General features: G+C 40.8%; 1 protein-coding gene across 2 annotated transcripts in view; it reads right to left on the reverse strand.

Moving 5' to 3' along the window:
* Nucleotides 1-572: 572 nt before the first annotated feature.
* Nucleotides 573-25,535, reverse strand: part of rnf13 (ring finger protein 13) — a 35,928-nt gene continuing 10,965 nt past the window's right edge. For both annotated transcript variants that reach the window (XM_008406833.3, XM_008406834.3), the window contains 7 exons: nt 25,083-25,205; nt 11,789-11,876; nt 10,964-11,054; nt 10,406-10,511; nt 9,058-9,151; nt 1,929-2,009; nt 573-1,678 (listed from right to left, as the gene is read on the reverse strand). In XM_008406833.3, coding sequence (XP_008405055.1) covers nt 1,320-1,678; nt 1,929-2,009; nt 9,058-9,151; nt 10,406-10,511; nt 10,964-11,054; nt 11,789-11,876; nt 25,083-25,205 — 942 coding nt within the window. In that variant the 3' untranslated portion in view covers nt 573-1,319. The remainder of the gene's footprint in view (nt 1,679-1,928; nt 2,010-9,057; nt 9,152-10,405; nt 10,512-10,963; nt 11,055-11,788; nt 11,877-25,082; nt 25,206-25,535) is intronic.

A 25,535-nucleotide genomic window follows, 5' to 3' on the forward strand; every position in this document is an offset into this window, starting at 1 on the left:
TAGATGAAATCAATACTTTTGTACACTTTCTCTTAAGGTCTAGTTAGTTTGTAAGAGAATAAAGGTACCAAAATATCCCATGTGGTGATTTTAGAAATATTTTAGGTTTGTTCTGACACAATTCAGATGAATAAAAAGTGGTGAAATGACCCTTTACACTTTAAAATCAGAAGCTAACTTTAATCACACCTTTGAGAAATGACCAAGCACTTTCAAAGTAAACATCTTGTATTGTCCTGAATGATTCATTTTAAAAAGGAAGTCTAGAAATGTATGGAATATTGTGTGAATAGGAATATACAAGCTCACATCCACAACTTAAGATCATTTCAGTAATGAAAAAAAAAAAAAAACGTATTACTCTATTTCTATCTGTTGCTCTGGATTAGAGGTACTGTAGTGTATACCCATCTTAACATGTTTTGCCATTCCAAACTGCAATGTTCTGTTTAAAGTAATTTTTTTCCTTCCACTCAACTTTCCATTGATATGCTTGAAAACGAAACCAGAACTGGTGGATGGAGGCAACTGGATCTTTGCAAATGTAAGTAAAACATTAATTGGAATCAACGTTTGTAGTTCAGGGTTATTTATTGACATGATTCGTTGAGAACAAATGTACATGAGCAGGAAGAAAACGGGACAGAAATACAACTAAAAAGGCAACAGGAATTATTTTGTGAATTAAACAGGATAATCCTGCACTTTTCCTACAAAACGCATAACCAGGTTTACAAAAAAAAAAAGCAGCCAAAAGATGTGCGGAACATTGTGTAACAAATCAAAATGTGATGCATCATAGAAAGCACATTCTTTTTTCTTAACGCCTTAAATTAGTCCGTCAGTCCAGACTGACTTGTGCTTCACTCCACGTCAGTCAGTGGCAACAGAAAAACTGGCACAAAAGACGTTGGCGTCTAAACTCCCGCAAACATCAGGCTAGAAATAAAATGGCAACAGTACTGCTGTGAGCTGAAACGCTGCATAGTGGTTCAGTTCATGTCGAAGTGCTTCTATGTATATACACATGTAGGACTGAAGGTAATCAAAGGTTAATATGGAGCTTCTTGTGATTTATACTTTATATATACAGACAATATTTATGCTGCTCTCTGTCAGGCATGGTGAGGGCAGCTGGAACCTTTTCATGGCTCTTTTCCATGAATAAATACAGTGCATCAGTCTACTGTAGTCGGGTCCTCTCAGGTTAAAACATGTCGGAACTCCTACACAGGACGGGAGCCTAATGTAAGCAGTGACGGAAAAACAGATGATGGATCCGTTTTCCCATAAAGTCTCTGCGGATGCAAGGGTGCCAGTCAAGCTCGGGGTAAGTCGTGCTCGTCGGAGCACGGCTGCTGCATCTGCACCACGACGGTCTCCACGGTAACCTCCTCCTCGCTGTCGCTGCTGCCCAGCTCGTCGTCGTCGTCGTACTCCGAGGAGTCCTGCTCCGAGCGCGACGCTCCCGACATGGTGCCGAAGGAGTGGGCGCTGGTCGAGGCCTGGGAGCGCAGCAGGGGCGTGCTCTCGGACACCTCGTTCTCGTCGGGGCCGCTGTCCCCCTCCTCTGAATCCGAATCCGAGTCGCCCTGAGAGGGGACCACCTTCTGCTTGCACACAGGACACGTCTTCTTGGTTTTGGTCAGCCAGGGGTCCACACACTTGCTGTGGTAGGCTAGGAGAACAAGAGCATCAGGTTTAGAAAACACAAGCTTCCTTTCCGCACATCAGTATCCTGGGCAAAGCCTTCCTGCGCGACTCCAAGAGCCGAGAGTTCAGACCGTCTGAACAAGGGACTGATTTCAAGAAGTTATATTCTCCTTGGGGATGTCTTTTTGTACTATGTGGTCATTTTTTTACTTTCGGTCCATCACTTTAGTCATTGTTTTTAAATGTATCATATTGATAAAGTTGAGCCTACTCACCATGAGAGCACGGCAGGACTCTGAGTTTATCTCCATCCTCATATTCATCCAGGCAGATGGCACAGACATCATAGTTATCCCCTGAAATAAAAATATTTGCCTTTGAGCAGTTTGCTATGAAACTTTTGTATCATTTACTGATTTTCCCACAAGCTATAAGCAGGGGGAGGTTCACTGCCCCACCAAGTCAGACACCTCATCGGACTTGTTCTGATGAATAAAGGGCTGAACACAGCTAAAGAGGCGACTTCTGAAGGTTATCTGTGGTACCGGATTAAATTTAAAGGCATCAGAGTAAAAGGGGTACAAACACATCACAGTTACAGATTTGTTTTGTTAAAAAAAAAATGAATCGAAGGGATTTTGTCCTGTTTTCAATGGATTTGTCTCGTAAAACACAGTTTGTCTGGAGATTTAACATGACAAAACGTGAATACTTTTTTAAGGCCCTGTTAAAGTCCTCTGTAGGAGATCAAAAGCCTTGAAGGCAGCTCCACGATGCACCAGGCCATTAAAAACTCTGCTTCCTCATAAGTTAGGTTTCCCTCCATTCTTTGTCCAAATATGTCCCTGATCCCACCCGTCCGTCCCACCCAGCTGGACCGGTCCATAGCCAACAGGCTGCACAGCCTCTGATGCAATAAGTGCTGCAAAGCCTCTTGTGCGCGCGCCGAAAGTTCAGGAATTTGTCTCTGTACTCCCTTACAGATTCCTCAGAGTTCCTCTTCGTTTTTCCTTCCCCTTCTCTTCCCAGCTGGGGGGCGGAGGCCTGCGTGTTTATGTAAGCTTTAAAAGAGTATGCTTTTCCTGACTGGACTCTGTGTCCGTGCCAGGGCTGCATGTGACCGTATAAGGAAGGGGAGTCGCATCGAAACCTCCTCCCCTCTTCCTTTTCTCTCCAAGCATCAGCAGCTTGCCCACGGCCCCCTTCCTCTTTACACTTTCAGCTCCGTTTCCTTTAGAACCCGAGCAGAAATAGAACCGCCGTCCTCATCGGCCATCTTCATGATCAAACCTTCCTCCTCTCCAACAGGGCTGGACAGTGGGGGTGAATGGGAGACGGTGTTAATGCAGGCACGGGTCCAGAATACACTCAGGAACTGCTGATCTGTAGCAATACGGGAGCTATTCTAAGAGAAGCAGGAAAATTAAAAAAAAAAAAAGTTTGGTGACTTTCTGAACTCCGCAGACTGCAGAGACACTGAACAGGGCTGCTTACCATCTAAACCACTTTCCTCTGTTTGGACAATGTCTAAAGATGAATATGAAACCTGAAGATTTTAAACGCTTAAAAACGACAACTCGTCACATATTCACACACCCGACTTTGATCATAGACACGATTCTCAGCTTCAGCTTTTTTTGAGTCAAATTTAACTCGGGTGTGAGCCGAGTATCTGTTTACACAAGAGCGGCAGATAAAATCCACAGCAGCTTGAATATAAATTTGATCTACAGTAAGTGTTTATAAAAGGGTCTTTGGAACGCACAGTATTTTATGATATTTCTAGTAATTATGTATTTATTGCAGTATTATAATCTCACTTGGAAGAACTGTAGAAAAATGCAACTTTTAATTATCAGTGGTGAAAATGTTCTAGTTGGGTTTTAGTAAAAATCCTTCCCTTTAAAAAGAAAGTAGCTCAAATATATTTTTTTTAATCTTTATTTTACTATTTTAAAGTCCATCAAAAGTTCTATGAACCTCTAAATAGTAATACATGATTCTGTTTTTCTGGAGCATGTCTCAAACTCAAGGCCCTCGGGCCAAATCCGGTACGCCATAGCCATTTCTATGGTCCTCTAGATTGTAGAGGACAAAAGGAGAACTTCAGGATAGCAGTTGTGTGCTCAAATATTATATCAGTCAAATCAAATCTGCTTCTGTTTGTACAGTGTGAAGGAACGATGTTAAAAGGTCAGATTTTTGAGTGCAACACATTAAATGGTGATCGGCTACACTGTTTAACTCACCCGGACACCTACAAATATCGCCCTCCCACAATAATGCATGTTCATGTCATCATCCTGTACATCTGCTTCCATAGAATCGTTTTGAAATTGCTCAGGGGTTGATTTGTTTTCTGTCAAAGCGCTTCAGAGCGTATGGATGTCAGAGGTAGAGAGAACTCCCAGCCATTCATCATCTGAGCACCCAGCACACACCATCTCCCTCTCACTGTGAATGAGGTAGAGATGTGAATTGCGGTATAATCGATGCAAAGAGATGACTCTTGAAAATGAGATCTAGATCTCAGCCTGGCTTACCTGGTTAAATAAAGAAAAAAAAAAAAATTTAACCTTGTACACGCTTTGATCATTTTTCCCATACCTCTTGTGGTTCCTGAGAGGGAAAATGCTGATCAGACCAGGGGATTTTTTGAGTCAAATTAGCTGGCTCAGACAGAAAGACTGCACCTGTGTGTACCTCTCACAGGTCAGTTAACACAGGCTTATTTATTACCAAAACAACAGAACACAGACGAGGATAGAGTTCATAACCGAGGATAGAGTTCATAACTGGTTCTGGTTATGACCAGCTGGAGAACACTGCCAAGAGTCAAGATGGCAGATGACCAAAAGAAGTAGGTTCCATATGACTCACGAGACTTGGACAACCTAAACACTGGACTTTCAATATAAGACCAACACATACCCTACAAAATAGGGTAATTGCAGCTTTGGGTTTTATATGACTGTTTTAACCCAACCAATGTTACACATCCGATTGTAAGTTTTTAAAATGAAACTCAAATTTTCAAAACAAAAGCATCATTGTTTCTTTATCTACTCTACATATTATGCTGAGAAAAAGAGTACAATGGCATACTAGCTTATGATAGAGGCTCCATGCTTGTGATAACACACATTCTAAAGGCAGCATCAACATGCTAGTCGTTTAACATGCTAGTGAAAGTACTCATGCTACTGTTAGCCTTATAGCTAAAAGAAGTACTTTTAGGTAATTTTTGAAATCTAAGCTAAGTTTAGCATACCAAATGGAGTGTGTTAATGGAAGTCAATATGATAGTGAAAGCCCACCGGCGACCGGCAGCATTTTAGCTAAACCTTTATTTAGCCAACATTAGCATTTTAGCTAATTAAAGCTTGTACACCAATGTTAGCATATTGAATGGAGTAAATCCATATTAGTCAATATGCTAATAATACTCCACATGCTATTGAGAACGCGTTGCTAACCTTAGGATTGTTGCCAATTTTAGCTTAGACAATATTGTTTGGATACTGAATGGATTACATTATGCTAGTTGTAACCCACATGCTACATTTTAGATAACCCAGCATTGTTGCTAATTTTGATGCGGGTGCATCAAAGTTTAGCGGCCCCCATTCAGATTTCTTCAGAAATGTTCTATTTATCAATTTTTGTGGCAGCAATGATGTAAAAACAAAAACTTGATTCAGTTTTACCCCTCTGTGGTCAAATTAAACCTTTGATTTTTACATTTTTCCAGTGTCTCTAAAAGATGAATTTATCTATTTTACACATTTTTTTCTCCTCATGGGAGCCACTAAATGTGGCCACTACTGTATATTTTACTTAACCTAAAGAGATCGGGATTTATATTCAGTTGCTGGGAATCCGTTGCATTTAACTGTTTGAGCCCAGATTGTGCTTGTAAAACTCTAGAAGCTCCTCTCCTCTTTCTCTCTCTCAAAGGAGCCACACTGGCCCACTGAACTTGGGATGAGCGATGAATGTGTCTGGGGGAGTTAGAGCGAGCAAGCGAATGAAAGCAAGTGTGACAGAAAAAAAAATAGTATAAAAGGGAGAAAAAAAACATCTCCAGCACGCCACAGCAGGAACCAGCCAGACCGGGCTGACTGGCACACACACACACACACACACACACACACACACACACACACACACAGAGAGAGAGAGAGCTTCTCAGAACTGACATCAACATACTCCACACACACACTGCAGCTGGTCTGCTCTCTCTGTGTGCTTCAGATGTCTGCCCACTGTTTGGATGCAGAGCGCCGCAGAGAGGAATGGAGTGAGTCATCATAACCAAGGAGGGATCAGAGGAACAGTCCAGATTCTGTCTAAAACGTTCCATCAGAAAGCCAGTCTGAATAACCCAAACCAGCCAGTGAGTGAGGATGATGTAAGGCTCTGTAATAAACCCTGATCATAAGTCAAGTTAACGGCAGGGCAGCGGCACACTCTGACAGCCAGGACAGCAGCTATTACATAATCCTGCACACACTGACACAGATCCTCTGTTGCAGGACGCTGCTCAGGCTGCTATTGTGTGCTAATTACATGGGTGGCGTGATTTCCATTAAGGCATTGTGTATTATACATACAGAAAGACACACTGTTTGATATTCACGTCAGCCTGAGGTTTTCTGTTCACATACATGCAAGTTGGATGCTGCACACCAGCTCATCTTTAGAAAGGCATGATATATTCACAAAGAAGAATGTTAGAGATAATAAAAGTCGAGACGCAGCTATTTTTTGTTGTTGTTTTTGTTAGAAAGAGAAATCAGCCAATTTTCCATCAGATTTGACCCTGACGCAACTTTTTTCCCATCCTTAGAAAAAAAACTAAAACATAACAATCAAGTCCAGGCTCACAGAAAGCCAGAAATTGGCATTGGTGTATCTATAAAGATCCAAACCAGTTTCTCAAAGAAGCAGAATCAAGAAATGTGTGAAACAACCATGAAGGTGGGTAGAAGTGTTTCATCAGCAGCAGCAGCAGCAGCAGCAGCAGCAGCAGCAGCAGCAGCAGCAGCAGCAGCAGCAGCAGCAGCAGCAGCAGCAGCAGCAGCAGCAGCAGCAGCGGGGGACAGCACCTTCACATCTCCACAAACAATTCTCTAGAAATAACTAGAAATGTTCATTGTAATTTAATGAATTGATGTTAAAAAGGTTTTGTTTGATGTTTTTGACAAAGATGCACCAATCAATTGTTTAGAGATTTGAATTGTTAAATTTTCCATTGATAGTCTGATTGAGGATCGGCAGGTCAAACACTGGAAAAGTTTTATTTTTGTTCAATAAATGAAGCAAAACTCAAAGCCTCTGCTTCCTATGTAAATGTAACAAAAAAGGCGAGTTGCAGCAGTTTCCATGCAATATCTGCACAGAATGTTAACAACAGAATGACACTATTGATTGAGGGATTCATTTATTTATTATATATATTTTTCTTTTGGCAATATGAAAGTTTCCTTTAAAAAATAGTTATATTTTAAGGTTTCATATTTTACTTCATTCTAAAACATTAAAGATAAAAGCAAATTTTTTTTTTCGTTTAAAATTTGAATAGAAAATAGGTTTATACAAACAGACATGTTGTCAATTTTCAAAACAAAACGTAGCTTTTGAAACTTTAAGCAAATTTTGCAACATGTTTTGCTTGAAATTATTTGTTCACGCTCTGCTGGCCATATATAAGCTCGCATAAAGTTCAGGCATGAACTCCAAAATGGTGCAGGATGACAACAACAGAGGCAGAAAATGCTGCAGATTAAAATCTGCTCTCTTTCTGATTCTAAACTTCAGAAACAAAGATGCTAGAATCAGCCAATGCCGAGTCATTTTCTTCTTAGCTGCTGGACGTTACACCCTCTAAGACAGCATTGTCACAATGTTTGCCCATGAGACCCAAAACTGCCACGCTGAGAGCAACTTGAAAAGAGAAATATAATTAGAGAAAAATTAAAATGGAAAAATACGTTTCCAGTCATTTTTCAAATAAATATGCAAGACTTTAATGATGAGAAAGATAAAGTAGTTTAATTTTATAAACAACAAATCAGTGTCTCTTTGCATCAACCACCTGTGCTTGCAGACCAGATTCACTGTATTTGCTCATTTTGGTCGAGGGCCACAACTTTAGACACCCCAGTCCTCAGAAAACTCCAGCAGCGCCCCAGGGTCAAATCAAAGCGATGAGTTTGTGCCAAGTTATCGCCGCTCCAGAGAACGGCTTTAAAAGTGATTAGGCAGAGATTTGGCGTCCCCGTCCTTTACAGCCAAACGCTCTGACTCAGCTGGCAGAAAGTGCAAACGAGAACCCCAGAGCCATTTTTTTTTTTTTCTGGACTCCCTGTAACAGAGGCCAAAGCAGACCGTGCAAACCCTGCGTCCGATCCGATCGCCCCACAGACGCAGCCATGACACGGCTAATGTGAACAACTGTCATGGTTCATAGCTGATTTGCTGCTGAACGTGTGTCTGTGCTCTCTGGGCGGGTCCTAGCGGCTCGGCTCATTCAGCCACTTCACTTTGAGGCTTTGCGGCGGGGGAAGAGAGGGAAATACTTATTATGCACCACCTATTTTCTCCAAAGCTCCCCGGGTGTTTCCCAGCACAGCTGACTGAAGTCACTGCTCTCCAGTCTGCAAAGCAGAGCTGCAAGAGGAAACACGGCAAGCAGGGAAAAACCTCCACATGTTAAGCCACACAAAGGACTTTTCATAGTTTATTTCAAACCCACAGAGGGTGTCGTCTAATAAAACCTCAGAAGAAGCTGCAGTTTGATGCAGCAGTCCCTGTATATCTTCTCTTCCTCCGTCTGTCTTTACAATAATAAAAATAATTTTAAAAAACAGCTCAAACTGCCTCAAAAAAAACCCCCCCACCAAACTTTTACAGTTACATTCCAAATCAGCAGTCATGTGTCCAGTTTCAACAGAGACGAGCTCTAATCTGCAGCAGTGGGCTTTGTGGAGAAATCGAGCCCACATTAATCCGATTAACTCCAAGGTGCGGAGCTGTGGTGAGGAGAGATGGACGGTGCTTTCTCCCTGGCTCGGATCGCGTGAGGAAAAGTCGAGGAAACGGCAACGCTGTCGAATGTTGACGAGTCAAAGGCTTGATGTCTGGACCAGGCTCACCAATACGCTTTTATGGGAATAGTTTCAGTGTGACTGGTTCTGTGGAGCGTTGAGGTGTTGTCAGGAAGTCAAAGACATTCCTCGAAGAGGGAAAAAAAATATTTTCTCTAATGTAATTTTCCATGCATTATCTTCATTGGTTTTTTTTGTTTAATATGAAATACCACCTGTATTTTGTGGATATTTAGATCATGTTAAATGTTACTGTTATTTTCACTTTGATAGTCGATGTTTGAGGACGCCTTACCTTTCTTGAACTTGTGGATGGGAAGTTTCTTCAGCTGATCCTTCCTCAGACGACTTCTCCGAGCTCTGCGTCGATCCTGGACGAACTTTGTGATCTGGTTTGAAACGTGAAACAAAAGTCCTTCAGGATTTTAGGGATAAGGAGCTAAAACAGGCCCATCACTAGAAATGCACTGAGGAAATTGACTGGTGACCACGAATCAGATGATTTGTGGATTTAACCCAAATTGGTCCAAAACTCAATAATCAGACCTTATCCCAAGCAGCGAAGGCATCATATTTAAGCAATAAATACGATGCTGGGGCGACCGTGGCTCTGTGGATAGAGTAGTCGTCTTGTGATCGGAAGGTTGTAGGTTCGATTCCAGCTTCCTCATGCCACATGTCGATGTGCCCCTGGGCAAGGCACCCAACCCCAAATTGCCTACCGAGCTGCGTATCGGTGTATAAGCAATTGAGCGCGAATGGGTCAATGTGACTCTAGTGTAAAGCGCTTTGAGTGGTCAAAATGATTGGAAAAGCGCTATATAAGCTCAGTCCATTTGGAGTGTTTTCCACATCAGTGTAGTGTTTAAAATCAACATGGAGCACTGCTGAAAACGGCTCTGTAGGAAAGAATAACTAGCTGCTGTCTGAAGAGTTTCAATATGATATATAATTTGCATAACTGACCACTGCATGTAATTTTAATGTAGGAGAGCATAAAATAAAGCATTAAAATAAAGCATAAACATGCTTTATTTTAATTTTATTTCCAACATAAAAATGTCTGATCTTGATACAGCTGTGATGGATTGCTACAGGAGGACTGGGCCACCTACGACTGTTTTGGGTCAGTGCATTGAGAACGATATGTGCTTTCACATCAGTTTCCAAAAGTCTCCAATAACAACATAAAAAGTTGATCAATTTGATACTAGTTGCTTTTTGGGAAGAGTGTCACTAAATAAAGCAGCGATGATTAAGAGGAAGCTTTTTTAAAGGAACCGGTATTTTCTATGAGACGTGTGCAGGTCATTCTAGCTGCGACAGAGCAAGCGAGAGCAAGACTTATGTTTATTTTAAAATGATTAAACAATTAATGATCACTGATATTTCTGAACATTGTGCCTACACCTTTATCTATTACAACACTTGAACAGGAATTAGAATTGTGGCTAAACTGATATAATCAGGTCAAAAGATCCAGATATCAGAAATGAGTTCCTTAAAGAATAATATCTCATTTCTACCTGCGGCAAGGCATAAGAAAAATACAATATAATGAGCTTGGAAACCAAACTTTGGCCAGTCAGAGCTCAAAGCACACTCTAATGCCAGTAAAATGAGTTTCGAAACAAAGGCTTTACCATGAAAACAACGATGAGGATGAGGCAGATCCCCACTATGATGAGGAAGGGAATCAGGTAATACTCCAGAGGCAAGCTGAAGTCTGGGATCAGGACCAGGTGTCCTCTGGTGAAACAGGCAGAAAACACATTTTAAAAAATAAAATAAAATCATCAACCTTTAACATGTCAAAGCTACATCACGGCAGCTTATTTTCTCACTGGAGCTGTTCGCATCGATTCTATCACTACACATAATTCAGTGAGGATTTCCTCAGCTTCTGTTCGCCAGGAAGGCTTGTACTCAAAACTGTGCCAACGTCATGTTTGCCCTTTATTCACATGACAGGAAAAGTATAAAGATGACACACACACAAACACACCAGCTGATCTTAATGCTGAGCTCACAAGGAGGCCTTTCAAAACTGGAACACATCACATCAGCAGCAACGACGACGTTTCACAGCGAGATTCAGACACTATTTAAAATGAGCATCAATTTTAGTATTTCAAACAGCATTTAGAGAAGCTGAGGAGGAAATGGTTTCTGTTCAAACGAACCTTTGGGCTCAGACTCACCCTTTGTCATACATGTAGTCGTCTTTGAGAGCATTGGCGGTGAGCTCACTCACAAATACAGAGGGGATAACTATCTGCTTCAGAACATCCACTAAAAACAGAAAAGCAATACATTCATCATGTGAGTACAGGCAAAAAGAAATGGTGCGTTTACAGAAAATCAGAAAAAAACTGCTGTTTAATATTTCTAAGTTATGTTTTAGCTTTTATTATAGAGCTGCTGCTAACCCAATCTCAAAATGTTATGTGTGTTTGCTGTGTTAAAACAGTTTGACTAATAAACTACAGCCTTATGCAATAACATGTGTCCTGCTCAGCAGCTTTTCTAATCAGTGTTTATCATTTGGTAATATATTTTTTCCATTGGAGTAATTTTTATCTCATTTGTTCTCAAAGCTAATCAATAGACCCATCATATAATTACACAGTCTCAGTAAAATCAGTGAGGTGGATGAAATTTCAGCTCTGTTTATTTGAATCAAAAGCTTTAGTTCAGGGGATACGCTAAGAATAAATAAAATGTTTTCTGTTTGCTGCCATTTCTGCACTCATTAAACAATAACTACACCTTTTCAAAGGGGAAGTGAAATGGTCAGTTTAAGTAAAAAAAATCCCTTTGATCACGGCACACTGACACATCTGGTTGTTCAAAACGACAGAAGAAAACCTCTAAAAGTGGTGCTGCACACAGTCTGTAACATCAGCGGCACCAGAACCTCGCTACAGAACATTTGCTGCTGGACTTTTTCCTCTTGTTCAACAATCAAGATACTGAATATTCAGGATTAGTCAGCATGTGAGGGCTACAACAGTGCATTAACTTACAATCGTTGGATCCCATGCTGATTAAGTCATCAGAGTCCACATTGTGAACAATGGCCGCCTTATATCCAGCTTTTTGTGCATTGAGGACCTGAGTGGAGAGAAAACATTCTCATGAAGGGAAAACACACTTTTGTAGAGAAAATCAGAGCACTGTTGACTAACGAGTTACAATTAATGACTTAGAAAAAGCAAGTGCAGCATTCAAGTTAGGGATTCAAGCCAAGAAAGTTACAGCATTATTACTAAACCTTAAAATCCAATATGGCTGCCATTACGGATGGGCAATAATGACCTAAACGTGTACTGAGATATTTTGTGGAACCCATCATGATAATCTTAAGTGAGTATTAAAAATTATACGTCAGTTTTTTCCAGGCAGAAGACTGTACGGCTGGTCCTTGATGCATTGGCCATTCTCACCAGAAATTCAACACTAACTGGGATTTACGATTTACTCTACAGGCCAACTTTAAAATAATTTTTAAAAAAAAGTTTCAGGTCTGCTGCATCATGAATGCAAAGGAAACTGGCATAACGACGAACTTTGCACCTGTAAGGCTGTTTTTGCCGCTCTCACATAGAGGAGCCACAGTATCCTGTTAGTCATTGTTAGAGGAGCTCTCACACAGCAGATGTGAAGAAGGAAATGGGAAGTGACAGCATAACCTCACAATGAATCATTGTGTGTTTTAACACAAGGACATAAATGTGGAGCTGAAACCTTTTCTCCATAAAACCCGAGAAGAAAAACAGCCAGAACTGATTTAATAATAACATAATCGGCCAGTTTATTCGGCGGTAGCTTCCAACTTCAGCAACTTGATCATAGATATCAGGATATGCTTTTTTATTTTATGCTCTAATCTCTGTTAATCTGTTTCTAGTTCGTTTGAACCTTAAGGTGGATATTTAGCCATAAAGTGGCAAATTGTCTGGGAACCTTTCAACAGTAATGCAATATTTAGTATAAAAAGTACACTTGGACTTAAGAGTCAATGTAAAGATCCATTTAGCATAAATATGCCATAAAAACAAACAGATCTACACAGATCAGACCCGTTCCAGATCCAAAGCTGGACAAAGCAGACTTGTGCAGCGACACCATAAAACACAAACGAAAGCAGCGATCGATGATATTTAGCCATAAAAGACAGCAGAGTTAGATTCTTTTTTTGTCTCCATCATAACCCTGGTGACTGAAGCCACAGAGGAAAGGCTGATGTTAATCATTACTCAGAGTCCGTGTGTCGCCTTCCTGCTGTAAATTAACACACGGAACCAGACGGGGAAGGTGAGAACAGCGTGAGCCTGCGCCGCGTCGAGACCAAAGCGAGAGAGAGAGAGAGAGAAGAGGGAAATCTCTTCAGTTCAAGTCACACTGTAGGATACAAGTGTCGTCTGATGTTTCTTAAAAGACAAAGGATTCTCACTATAACCTGGGAATCAGCTGTGTGTGTATATGCATGAGTCCAAGCCCTGCAGTTCAAACAAGACTCATTGTCCTCTGCGGCGATGCGAGGAAATCCATTTAGACCTGCCGGGGTGAACGCTGCGAGCGTATCGGGGGCCTTCATGGACGCCAACAGTCCGGCCTTTTGTCTGCTCCTTGTCAGACTGATTTTATGCACAGGCGTACGTGAAGCAGGGCGTATGGTAGTGGCTGTATTGTGGTCGCATGTGTTTGCCTGTGAGGATGCTTTGTGCGGAGGCATCAATGGCTACTAGTGTGCGTCTAGAGGCAGGCCGTCTGGACAAGAGGAACACACAATAAACCGTGTCTGGATGCATTTCTGTGTGGCTGTTTAAAGATGCAAAGTCCGACGACTGGAGAATAATTTATGCACGAAATGGCTATGAATTTAAAAACCTCTTTTAATGAGAAATTGCTTTTGTTTTATAGTTTATATAATCAAAAATGTGTTTATTGATCATCTTGGTAAACGGGTTGTGTGACCCTCTAAACTGTTTTTCTCCTGTGTTTGTGTAGCACCTGAAGTGATTTACCTCAAATCTTATATTGTCACCAGCTTTAACCCAGAGCCCAGTCTTACAGAACCTATGTGAAGGTGATTAATAAACAAACAACAGCTTTAAACTTAAAAATATAGGAAGTATGGGCTGGTTCATTTGTCTTTTACTTGTCTTTTAGGAGTGTGATCATGGAGGCTGTAAAGTTTCATAGCATAAACGTAACATCTGTTCACAGCTGGTAGTCTGGTAGTCTTGGTTGGACTGGGGACCAATATGGCAGCTTTGTTACATTTTCCAGATTGTGAAGAAGGTAAGAAATGCTTTTTCGGCAGTTTTTTTTTTTTTAACAAAAACGCGCAAACCAAAACGTTTGTGTCTTGTGTACTTCCTTCTTCACGAAAAGTAAACAAGAATGGAATGGCATCATATTTCAGTGGTTCTGGATGTTTCTTTTGTCATTTGTGAAAGAAAAAAAGTAATTCCTCCCACTTGCACAAGACTCTAGAACCAGACGCGTTTGTTCTGGTTGTATTTACCCAGAATGCAATGCACTATAGTTCGCTTCCTGGGTTTGGAGGGTTCTCTGGTCCACATGGCGTTCACCTTCACCTATGTATCCGAAGAGTTCGCTTCACCTGAACCGAGACCTAAGGCGGACCAAAATGTGCTTTTCTGGTCTTCATCAGAGTTTGATTTCACACTTTCTCAAATGAAGCAGACTTTCTAGAATTCAATAAAAGTAGACAAACGCTTAGCTGTGCTGGACATATCCAATCAGACTTTCTTCAGGTCTTTATAATGAAAGTGTTTACTGAGCTATTAACTTTACATACCATGTTGTAGCAAGTTCACAAATAATAACAGTAAAAAAAAACAACAAAAAAAAAACAAACTAAAGGTCCCATGGTATCCTAAATTAGCCCGAGCCATGCTTTGTTTCCCGCTTTACTCATATTTGGCCAAACACTGGCACAGCCGGTCCTTTTAGGGGACTTTACAGGAAGAATGAGGATCTGGTTCTGGTTTCAGGCTGACTGGATGCCAGTTTGTGCTGCAGTGAGTCTGACTGGGTTCTGCAGAGTAACTCGACCTCTCCTGCCGGCTCACACTTGTGTTTGCATGGGCACCGATAAGCACATTCTAGGCATTCCTGAAACGAATGAGAGGGAAGAAACGGAGAGAGGAGGAAAAAGAGACACAAAGGCCACTGGGAAGGGAAAAAAAGAAATCAATACTGCAACAGCAAGAAAGACAAAAACAGGCTAATTCGGAAATCAGGAAAAGAGTTTCATTTCCACACCATCAAAGCATCATGATGAAGACAGTTGTCTCTTTGTAAATATAAATAATATTATTTTAAAGAAGTCTTAGAAAGAATTCTTTTTTTTACATGAGGAATTATGTTTGTGCATCAACGTACACATGCTACAGTTCAAATGCTTTCAGAAATTTCACTTTATTTGTGAAATTAATTAACAAGCTTAAAGCCATTTGCAGTTTGTCATGCAGGAGACACAGCTAACATGTGGAGGAAGGTACTCTGCTCATTAAACCAAAATTAAACGTTTTACCCTATATTCAAATTGTTACATGAGCTGCACTGTGCATAAAACATGGTGGTGGCAGCGTCATGGTGAGGGGAGACTTTTGGTTACCTGGAAAGAGCTAACTATACAGCAATCTTAAAAAAGTAAAATACATTAAACTTCTCCACATGTACAGTAACACGTGGAGAAGTTGTGAAAGTATAAATATTTGCAGTGTTATTTATATGTTGTGTTATTCTTTGATATTTTTCCCTTCTAAGTGAATAAATGCCAGATTTTTTTTTTAACTGACTGTGACCTTCAAACTATTTGCTGCACGTGCTTCTGGCTGAATAAAACTGCTGTCTTGAGGCCAACAGCAAGTCGACTTTGCTGTATCGAATAACCAGTAACTGTGTGGAAATGCTAGGCAAAGTGAAGACAGAAGAAAAAAAAGAAAACATGGTTCTACTCAACCGTATAATGGAAAGGAGGCATTTCAAAGTTGTTTCTACTGCAGGTCAGTGCGCTTTCGATCCTTTTGGCGGATGTGTGTGAGTGTGTACAGCTGGTGGACGTGTCTGGGTCGTCTCAGGGAACCAGAGTAGGAGTTTGGATCCCAGCTTTTGACTCGACTTTGTTTATCTTTGTCCCAGATGAGCTATAGGTAGATTACATCGTATATACCTCTATCGTATGATTATATTCGGTTTATTTTAAACCAGGATCCATATAACACTGTGTGGAAACAAGACTGCTGATAGCATCACTAACTACTGCTGCATCATCACGCTTTGTGTGTGTGACTGTGGGTGTGTGTGAGTTTGCAGCTCTTTCACTGCTGCGTGGAAATCTGCTGCCAGCAGTCTCTTAATGCAGCGCTGCAGCTAAAACAAACAGTTTATCCCTCCTTTTTTTTGACCTTCCTTTTTCATCCAGGAAGGGAACAGAACTTTTTTGTGTGTGAAGGGAACAGAACCTTTCTGTTCCCTTCCTGGTGTTTTTTAAAAAAAATAAAAATTTCCCAGAACCTGATCAGCTCAGACCACACAAAGCTTGTGGCAGTTCTTGGTCAGGATTTGCATAATGCAGACCTGACCTCAGCTTTTTGTAAATGAGCTGGAGCAGCACAGCAGATGTTGAACAAATCTCAAAACAAACTCTTTCTATACCTCAGCAGACAGAAACCAGGATCTAACCACATATCAAATTAGACCATTTTCTCTTCTCTGTTCCACACTGTCTTATGTTTTGTCTAGTTTTTCCTGTTCCCTCCCGTTCCTTTCCCTCGAGCTTTCCCCTCTCACTCCGCCTCTCTTTATGCCACACTTCCTAGGTAATTTCTCCTTTCCTCTCTGCCCATCCCAATGACCAAACTCCACTCTTATCTCCCTCCATCGAAACCAAAGTTAAACTCGCTTCCACTTATCCTCATTAGCATCGGTAAATCGCTCAAACTACCACCTTCTTCAGAAGTCTGCCCAACCCATCTTCCTGGTTTCAGCCCCCCACCGCCTCCTCTGTGTTTCAGAGGAATGCTGCGCAGAGCCGAGTTGGGTCTTACTCTCAAGGTCCAGAGACGGTTGATTAGATAAAGGGTTCAATAAAGCTGCAAACTGCAGGGAGGGGCCACGGGTCCAGATAACAAAGCACAACTGTAATTCATGCAGTGCACCGTTGGTGTGTTGAAGAGCATAAATGTTTGAAATACAGGTGCAGTAAAGATAATTCAAGCTCCCTTTATTGTTGCTTCCTTCTCATGTCAGGTGTTTGCCAAGCCAGCTCTGTACCAGAGTTGTACAGTCTTTATCAGATCACACTACTATGGCAAAGTTCACTTTCATTAAACGTTCTTGAAACGAACCAACACAAGTAGTAAGGACGTTTTTTGGACGGAAGAATATGAAAAGTGTGGCGTGTATTTGTAATTAGCCAATAGGAATAAAATAGTAAATCTGAATTTCACTGTAGCTGTAATATTATTTGCGTGCAAATCTAGTCAGCGTCATTTGTGTTCAATCCTTAGGACAGATTAAACCGTGAGCATCTGAGAACAGAGCATTCAATAATTTCACTGAACTGATCCGGAACCACAAAGCATTCTGGGGGATGTAGTCAGGGAAAAAGCTTTAACCGCTCAACCTCTCACAGCCGGCTAAGCCAAGAACAGAGCATTCAATAATTTCACTGAACTGATCCGGAACCACAAAGCATTCTGGGGGATGTAGGCAGATAAAAAGCTTTAACCGCTTAACCTCTCACAGCTAAGCCAAGTTGGTGGCACCAACTAACTCACTCACTCTTTGGTTACCTAGCAACAACCTTTAGAGTAACTTATGGTTACCTAGCAACAATCTGCTGGTGCAGCAGCAGTTTCAGGTTTTGCCCCTGAGCAGTTTTTTTTCTAACTGCTCAGAAAAAAAAGAACAAGAAAAAAAGAGAGTGAAAAATCAATAATCAATAATTACAGACATCAACTGATATGAAATGCTTGTATCATGATACGTTGTTCAACCATGTCGTCCTCCAGACCTAGATTGGTCTCTCTTAAAAATTCCTACTAAGAATACGACGACGTCTGCAGCCTTAGTGGAAAAATATGGAGATGTTTCAGAAGGACAAATATATTTTGAGTGCTTCATGTTTTTGCGCCTGTGAGTCTTGGAGGTCAGAGATACCAAGTCTGAGCTGTTTGTTGCCACAACAAATTGCAAAGACAAGACGTCAGCCCAGCAAGAGAACCGCCAATATGAGATCTGTCCAGTTCCACCGTTTTCTCACAAACACATTTCTTCAGCGAGTCATACATCCAGTCAGCCGAAGTCATACCCTGTCATAAGACTATGAGCGTGTGCAGGAGGCCATATCCTGGTTTGAGTGAAGACAGAAGCCTCTGTATGTGTGTGTGTGTGGGTGGGTGTGTGTGCGTGTGTGTGTGTGGAGCAGGGAGGGTGCTGGGGGCGTTAGGTCACTGCACTGCAAACAGGCTTTGCTATGAAAAGTATTTCGCTGGAAGGAAGAGCTGGGAAGGAAGAGTGGCTTAGAGGGGAAATCAGTGGCCTCAGGGGCAGATGCCCTGCTGCTGGTGAAGTCACACACCATGGCTGACTTAAATTGATGAACATATGACACAGTTTCATACCTGTGACTACTGTTAACTAAAACCGAGGTGTTGTTTTAAGACTACTCCCTGCTAATCTACATCTTTCCAGTCATGCTTTATCTGATGATAACAAACTAAAGAGGAAGGAACTTCACCAGACGATAACGTCAAGTGAGTTAGGGAACTTTGACCCTCCTCACCTCTCTGGGATTTCTTCTCTTTCTCTTTGACTTCTGTAACCAGCAGAAACTGGGCGCATCTGCAATTAAACTGTTGGTACTTTTCGCCTAGTTGTGGATTATTTCAGAAAACGTACTCTGTTCTCCTTTTCCCGCTCAGGTTAGGCTTCAACTTGTAAAAAACCAGAAAGTGACCTAGATAGATAAGCAATAGTCTCATAGCAACAAAAGGTATAAGGTGTAAACATGTCAGCTAAACTGTCTGAACTCACAGGACTGGTCCAACCAGTTTCCCACATCATTGCAGTAATTTAGTTTTTACAGCACCCTTCAAAGAACCATAAACTTCTGGATTAGTAAGAATAAAGTAGCAATTGAAAAGTATATTGCTTTTTTTAGAGTAATATCTTCTTTAACAAATACACAGAATGAAATAAAAATAATTTAGATCCAAGGTGCCTCAAACTGTGGTTCGAGAACCGCTTGTTGTACTCGGATCACCTTTATCAGCACTAAGAAGAAATGTATCCACTATTCAAAAGGTAAATGTGGAGCTAATTAGCTAATAAGCTCTTTCTTTCTTTGTATTTTATTTATTCAAATACAAGAGCAACAGATTCACTAACATGCCTTGTATTGTATGAAATATTAAATAAGACATAAATCAGAGGTACAAATAACCAAAAATGCAACTGTCAGGATGTTTTAAACATATACTATTACGCTTTTTGCATGTTTCCGTGCTTCCATATGGGAATCTCCTGCTTCTAGAAACAGTCAGTCAGAACTGATCGGGTGAAATCTCAATATCAAGAATGATTTTCTGTATTAAATGTAATGAACATGTTTTGCATAGCCCACAGACCTATCCTGTAGCTTGGTGGGAGATACTGCAGACTTTCTCATACAGAAAGGTTCCGTTTAGTTAAATTAGAAATTAAAGTATCCTTCTCCATCCCACTATACAAATGGACAATGAATGTTTTAAATTATGTCATGTTTTAATGGTTTTGAAATGCGTGTCAGTATTAAAATACTTTTTGCAAAAAGCTGTGCCCAAAATTGTTCATACTTATGACAGTGTTTGATTTAAATTACATTTTTAATTAAAATCTAAATTTGTGAGGGGTGTGAATACTTTAGGCTCAATTGTGGGTCTAACCCGTCTATTATTCCTTTTGTTCAAGTAATGGCTGCTAACTCCTCTGTTGCTGTAACTATAGAAACTCATCTTGTTAAACTGATAGTAGCTGCAGAAGTGTCAAAGTAATGTGTTTGTGTAATTTTTAAAATGTTGCTCCCTTCTCTATGCAAACGCTTATGAACACAAGTGCAGAAACCTGAACTGTGCAAGCCACACTACATTTCTCATCCAGTTTTAAATCTAACTACATGTGAATGTAGTTAGATTTGTTCTTTGTGAACAATGCTGCATCGGCACAAAGCGCCTTGCCGACTGAATCACAGCGCGACAAAGGTCTCAGGTTGGGAAATTTCCACCAGAGGAAAAAAAAAGCTCAGCAATCCGGTACGTGTTTTTTTTTGGGGGGGGTTTTCACACGGCTATTATGCAATATTTTTTGCACTGCGCTTCTAACGTATAATCATGCATCTTTGAAAAACGGAACAAAATAATGTTTTCTTTAGCGAAACATGATTGAATGATTTCACAGATCATTGTGTCTGAATACACAGTTCTTACTCATTTCTAAAGGACATTTCTGCTGTTGTTGCACGTGTTTTCTACACTCATATTCTGTATAGTAAATAGCCTGTCTTTTTTAATGTTCAACATGCATATGCACATTTTTGAAAAAGTCACAATAAGATTGTGAGTCGGATGCATTTTTTTCTAATAAGCTCACCATATTTTTATGTTACAGTCCTGTGCAGTATATGATTATTACTATTATTGTTCATCTTGTTTTATATATATATATTGTTCTAACACTTTAGGAATTTGTTTTGTGATCCTTTATATGTGATGCTGTGGTTAAACCCAAATTTCCTTTTTGCGGGACAATAAAAGCTCTTTCTGCTCTACAATACATACAGACGATATTTATATTTACAGATGTGCCGGTGCGTCTGTCATTAAAGAGAAAACGGAGACGAATGGGTAAGTCAACAAGAAATGCACGGCTATTAAAACAGGGTGTTGACTTAAGGGAAATTGCAGGGGAAAAAAGCTCTGGAGTTTCCTGTGCAACCCCCTCCCTCTGTGTCAGAGGTCACTAGTGAGGTCACCAGCGAGGTCACCAGCGAGGCGCTCCCCCAACACCTCAAAGAGTACCGGCCATACAGGAAGCTCAAACCCTCACCCTCTGGAGATGTTTCAAAAAGAGCAGCCATGAAGGAATGCACAAAGAGTGATTATTAACATCTCTCTAATTGATCCCTGTTGCTCCCTCTCCATCTCTGACACACACTCCTCGACATTCGACCTCACACTGGGGAGGGCATCCCTGTAAAAGTCTGTATGCATCTTCTGATGCCTTCCCCCTCCCCTCAACACGCAGCCATACTCCATAGGGGGAAATGCTAACACTTTAAGGAAGGTTAAGTGGGTTAGCATGTTTTTATTGGCCATTACGGTCACGGATCCATTAAAACGCCATTGCGTCTCGATGCTGCAGGACAGAAAGAATATATCAACACAGTGAGCTTGCTGGAGAGGGGGGGTGGGCGACACCCCTGGACTAAACACCCACACAGACAAGTGGCTCTTCTCAGTCAAGATGGGATCTATTATCCCTTTGTTTCCCTGCAGCTTCTGGGGGAACAGATCCCGGCTAAGAGAGGAGAAAAGAGGAAGGAGGGAGGTTTTCCTTTGTATGGGGTGTGTGTGACTGAAAGGACGGGGTGGAGGGTCGACAGCGGCACGGTAGTGTCAATGTGTGAGCAAGAGATGGCCAACAAGAGTTAAGGCAAGGGACAGCCAAGATAAGAGAAAAAAGGAAAGCGAGTGATGGAGAAACAAAGCCTGCCATGTGAGGAAGGGAAGAAGTGTGTGTGGATGTGTGTGTCTAAGAGAGAAGAGCTGTTAGATTGTAGCTGTGTGTCCATGTGACGATGTCTCCAGGTAAAACTAATCATTATGGCAGAGGCTCAAGCCAGATCTCCCCGTCAGACTGGAGGGATGCAGAAAAGAAACGGAGAAACGGAAAAATGACGTCTTCCCAAAAAGAAACAAATCTGCAACCAGTTTTACCTTCACTGAAACTTGAATTTATGGCAACTTTTAGAGCCAATTAATTTTTAAAGACTCACTATTTATAGACTGAAAACAACATTAGGGGAATAGATCATGACTGCAACTCCTCTATGCAAAAACATCCACTTAAACCAATTTCATTAGAGAGAATCTGGACCTTTGCCCATAATCATTTCGTCTCCTCGTCGTAATAGAGCAGAGAAAACGTTTCGTCTCCTCGTCGTAGTAGAGCAGAGAAAAGGTTTCGTCTCCTCGTCGTAGTAGAGCAGAGAAAACGTTTCGTCTCCTCGTCGTACTAGAGCAGAGAAAACGTTTCGTCTCCTCGTCGTAGTAGAGCAGAGAAAACGTTTCGTCTCCTCGTCGTAGTAGAGCAGAGAAAACGTTTCGTCTCCTCGTTGTACTAGAGCAGAGAAAACGTTTCGTCTCCTCGTCGTAGTAGAGCAGAGAAAACGTTTCGTCTCCTCGTTGTACTAGAGCAGAGAAAACGTCAACACTGCTTAGTAAAAGTATTCGTGGTTTTTTTGGGACTGTATGTGAAAACGGGGCTGATTACATGCAGCTCCTGTGAGTCATTATGTTGTAGAATGAATAACCTTTCCCTGTAATTGAAGCTGCAAGTGTTTCTGATATGTCTCCAGCTTTTAAAACCGAAATGTTATCAATTTCTTAGCGTAATAGCTCAAGCTCAGACAGACTGGATGGATAGTGTCAGTAAAGACCAATTTTTGAGTGAGTCTTTGTTGGTTTTAGGCCTGGACTTTATTTTTTAGCATTTAGAGCTCCATCCAACCCCCAGCAGCCACCCAGCATAATGCTGCCACCACTATGTTTCATGGTGGTCATTATGTGTTCAGGCCTAAAAGTTCAAGTCTTACTCTTTGTTTGCTGAACCCCCCACCTGGCTTAAACCAGTTAGCTGCACTGGGCTTTATTTAGGGGTATTAGAGTTTTATTATTAACTAGTTTAATATCTCATTAAATCTCATTGAAATAGATGCTGAGACTTTCATTCTTGTAGTGTGAGAAAGTTCACAAGGCAGAAATAATTTCACAAAGCACTGCATCGGCCCAGATCAATACTGACATGTCAAAAATGACTAACATCAGCCGATACTTATGTTAATGCTAATACAACGTGCATTCCTGACTATAAAAATTATCCAACGGAATCAGTGACCTTCAGACGACTGTAATTTTGTTTAATTAGAACCAGACAGGATGCATTAAACTGTTCCACAGTGGAGGGAAACGCCAACGTGTCATACAGTTCAACAAGAAGCTAAAAAGACAAATCATGTGACAGAAATGTTGGGATGTTTTACAACATACTGAACAAAAACCAGCCAAACTGTCTTTAAAAGTTAATCAGATGCTGTTGTTGACTGAAATTTACTAGGATCTTTTTTATTTAAAGACATCTTGACATAGTTTAGTAAAACTGACACCATCTACAAGGTAAGATAAACAAGGCTACTTTATTGTCTATTAAATGTACATAAAGTGGCCATTTTCCTCTGGAATATAGCAAGACCATACAAATAAATCCAAAGCAAACAAATCACTTTAAAAATGTACAGACTCACACGCTGTCATTTATGTGAACACACAAAAAAGAAAAAAGAATGAATATGAATGAAAGGAAAGGAAGAGAATAAACTTCTATCACATCACATGAACGTTGTTAAAGAGCCAATCAGAGTCAGGTCAGAAAGCGTGCACAGCTTTGTAGAGTCTGGTTACACTCCAGTCCAGGAAACACATCACTGCCCAGTCTGTCAACATGTTTCTGCGTTTGTGTGATGCAGCTCGACCTTATAAGGCCATGCGGCTGCAACAGAGCAAAATAACGGCAAGGCGGAGAAGACAAAGAGGGATACGGTAAATAAAAAAACTTGGAAATGTTAGACTCTGTGGATCAGACTCAACACAGAGTGAAGAGAGCGTAAAGAACGGAAGTGGAAAAGTTCCTGCTCAGAGAGAAAGAGTGAGCAGGAGAGCTGGAGAGCAGTTCAAAGACAAATTCCAAGTTTCTAATTACTCATCTCAGCTCTCACTGTTTTAACTCCATCTCTCCGTCTGTTCTTCATTATTTTTTCCTCACTGTTCTGCCATTTATTTACAGCAGGGAACTGAAAACCGGGCTTTTGACACAGGTAGTTTGAAGCTCTTGTGTGAGGAGTCAGTTCTCACATTCACAAGACAATTCACAAGACCCAGAGGGGATTTTTTCACACCAAACCAGTTCCACCACTGGATCTTTGTTGGCACCACTTCCAGCACTTAAGCAATTCCTTAATGTAAGCACACATTGATGTGGAGTAACATTGTGAAGAGGTTGACCTGTCTTGGGTCACGTAGTTGGAATATCACATAAAAGGTGCAGACTTTTACCTGTTTGATGGCAACAAGAATATTTTACCTGCAGGATAAATTAACAGAACTTAAGTTGAGTGAACGGCAAGTATATCTGCCATTTGAGTGTGATTAAAAACTGGCTCATTATTTTGGATCACTGCATGGTGTAGTTTTGTCTTTATTCTGGTTAGTGGTTTCCAACTCATGAGGAAATGAACAGGCAGTGACAAAATTTTCTTGAAACTGTCACCGTAAATCACCCTGAGGCTGATTAATAATGTTTCCAAATTTCTCACTGTGAGCCAGAAGTATTGGTGCAATTATTTACCTCCGTTTACTGCATGATTACTCTTACAATCGTGGTTTCATAACTTTTATATTGTTGTTCTCCTTCATCATACAACAAGCGCCCTTTACCACCCATGCTGTCAGTTTCACATCTGATAAAAATGTCCCGGACTCCTTTGACCGCAGCATTAAAAAAAACAAAACAAAAAAAAAAACTCAGGAACCAGAGAGGCGGCAGAATGAGCTGGACAATCATGCAGGAAACTGTATTTAGGGAAATGGCCACTTCCTGTTTTCCTGCCTCAACAAGGGCGATCTGTGAGCAGACTAAAGACTAACTCAGAAACACCACCTACTGATACGAATGAACAGAAAACCAACACAAACTGTTCTGTGGGTATCAGGTTGTAGAAGGCTTCTACAAAAATTTTATTCAGCTGTGAATAAAATTTTTTTATTCACAGCTGAATAAAAAAATTTTACTCTAGAAATTTTTGTCAGGTGTATTCATTTTAGTTTCAAGGTGGATATATTTCAATAAACTGCTCAAGACACCTGCGTTTAGATGTAGAGATAAAATTTGATACGTCTGGGAATCATGCCGCCGGCGTTCCATGAAAGAGAATTTCGCATAAACCAGCGAGTCTAAACTTGGTACCTTCATGTCGAAGTTGCAGTCGTATCGCTTGATGAGGACGATGAAGGCGCCCGTCATGTTTTCCCTGGGCGGCGGTTCGATGGGCTCACACGCATTTTCAGGCCGGGCACCGATCAGGAAACCCTGTGGGAATGAGTGCAGGTTAAGAGAAATACTTCATTTCTCCCCGTTTGTCTGCACATTTTCTCCCCAATGTTAAAAACTCATAAAGGATCATTTTAGTATTGTAAAGGAACATCTAAAATGAAGCCAAGCAGTTGTTTATTAGCGCAATTACAGACTTTATTTCAAACATATGTAGGAACATATCATTTGCAATCAGATAATTGATGCGTGATCAATTTAACTAAAAACATTGTTAATGTTACTCTCATAGAAAGCTGAGTTTTAATCTGCAACTTGGCTTAAAAAGGAGAAAGAAAGAAATCTGGCAAAACATGAAAGTACACACTT

This window comes from Poecilia reticulata, chromosome 4 (genome assembly GCF_904066995.2).
Source record: "Poecilia reticulata chromosome 4, P_reticulata-male-v2, whole genome shotgun sequence".
Lineage (NCBI taxonomy): Eukaryota > Metazoa > Chordata > Actinopteri > Cyprinodontiformes > Poeciliidae > Poecilia > Poecilia reticulata.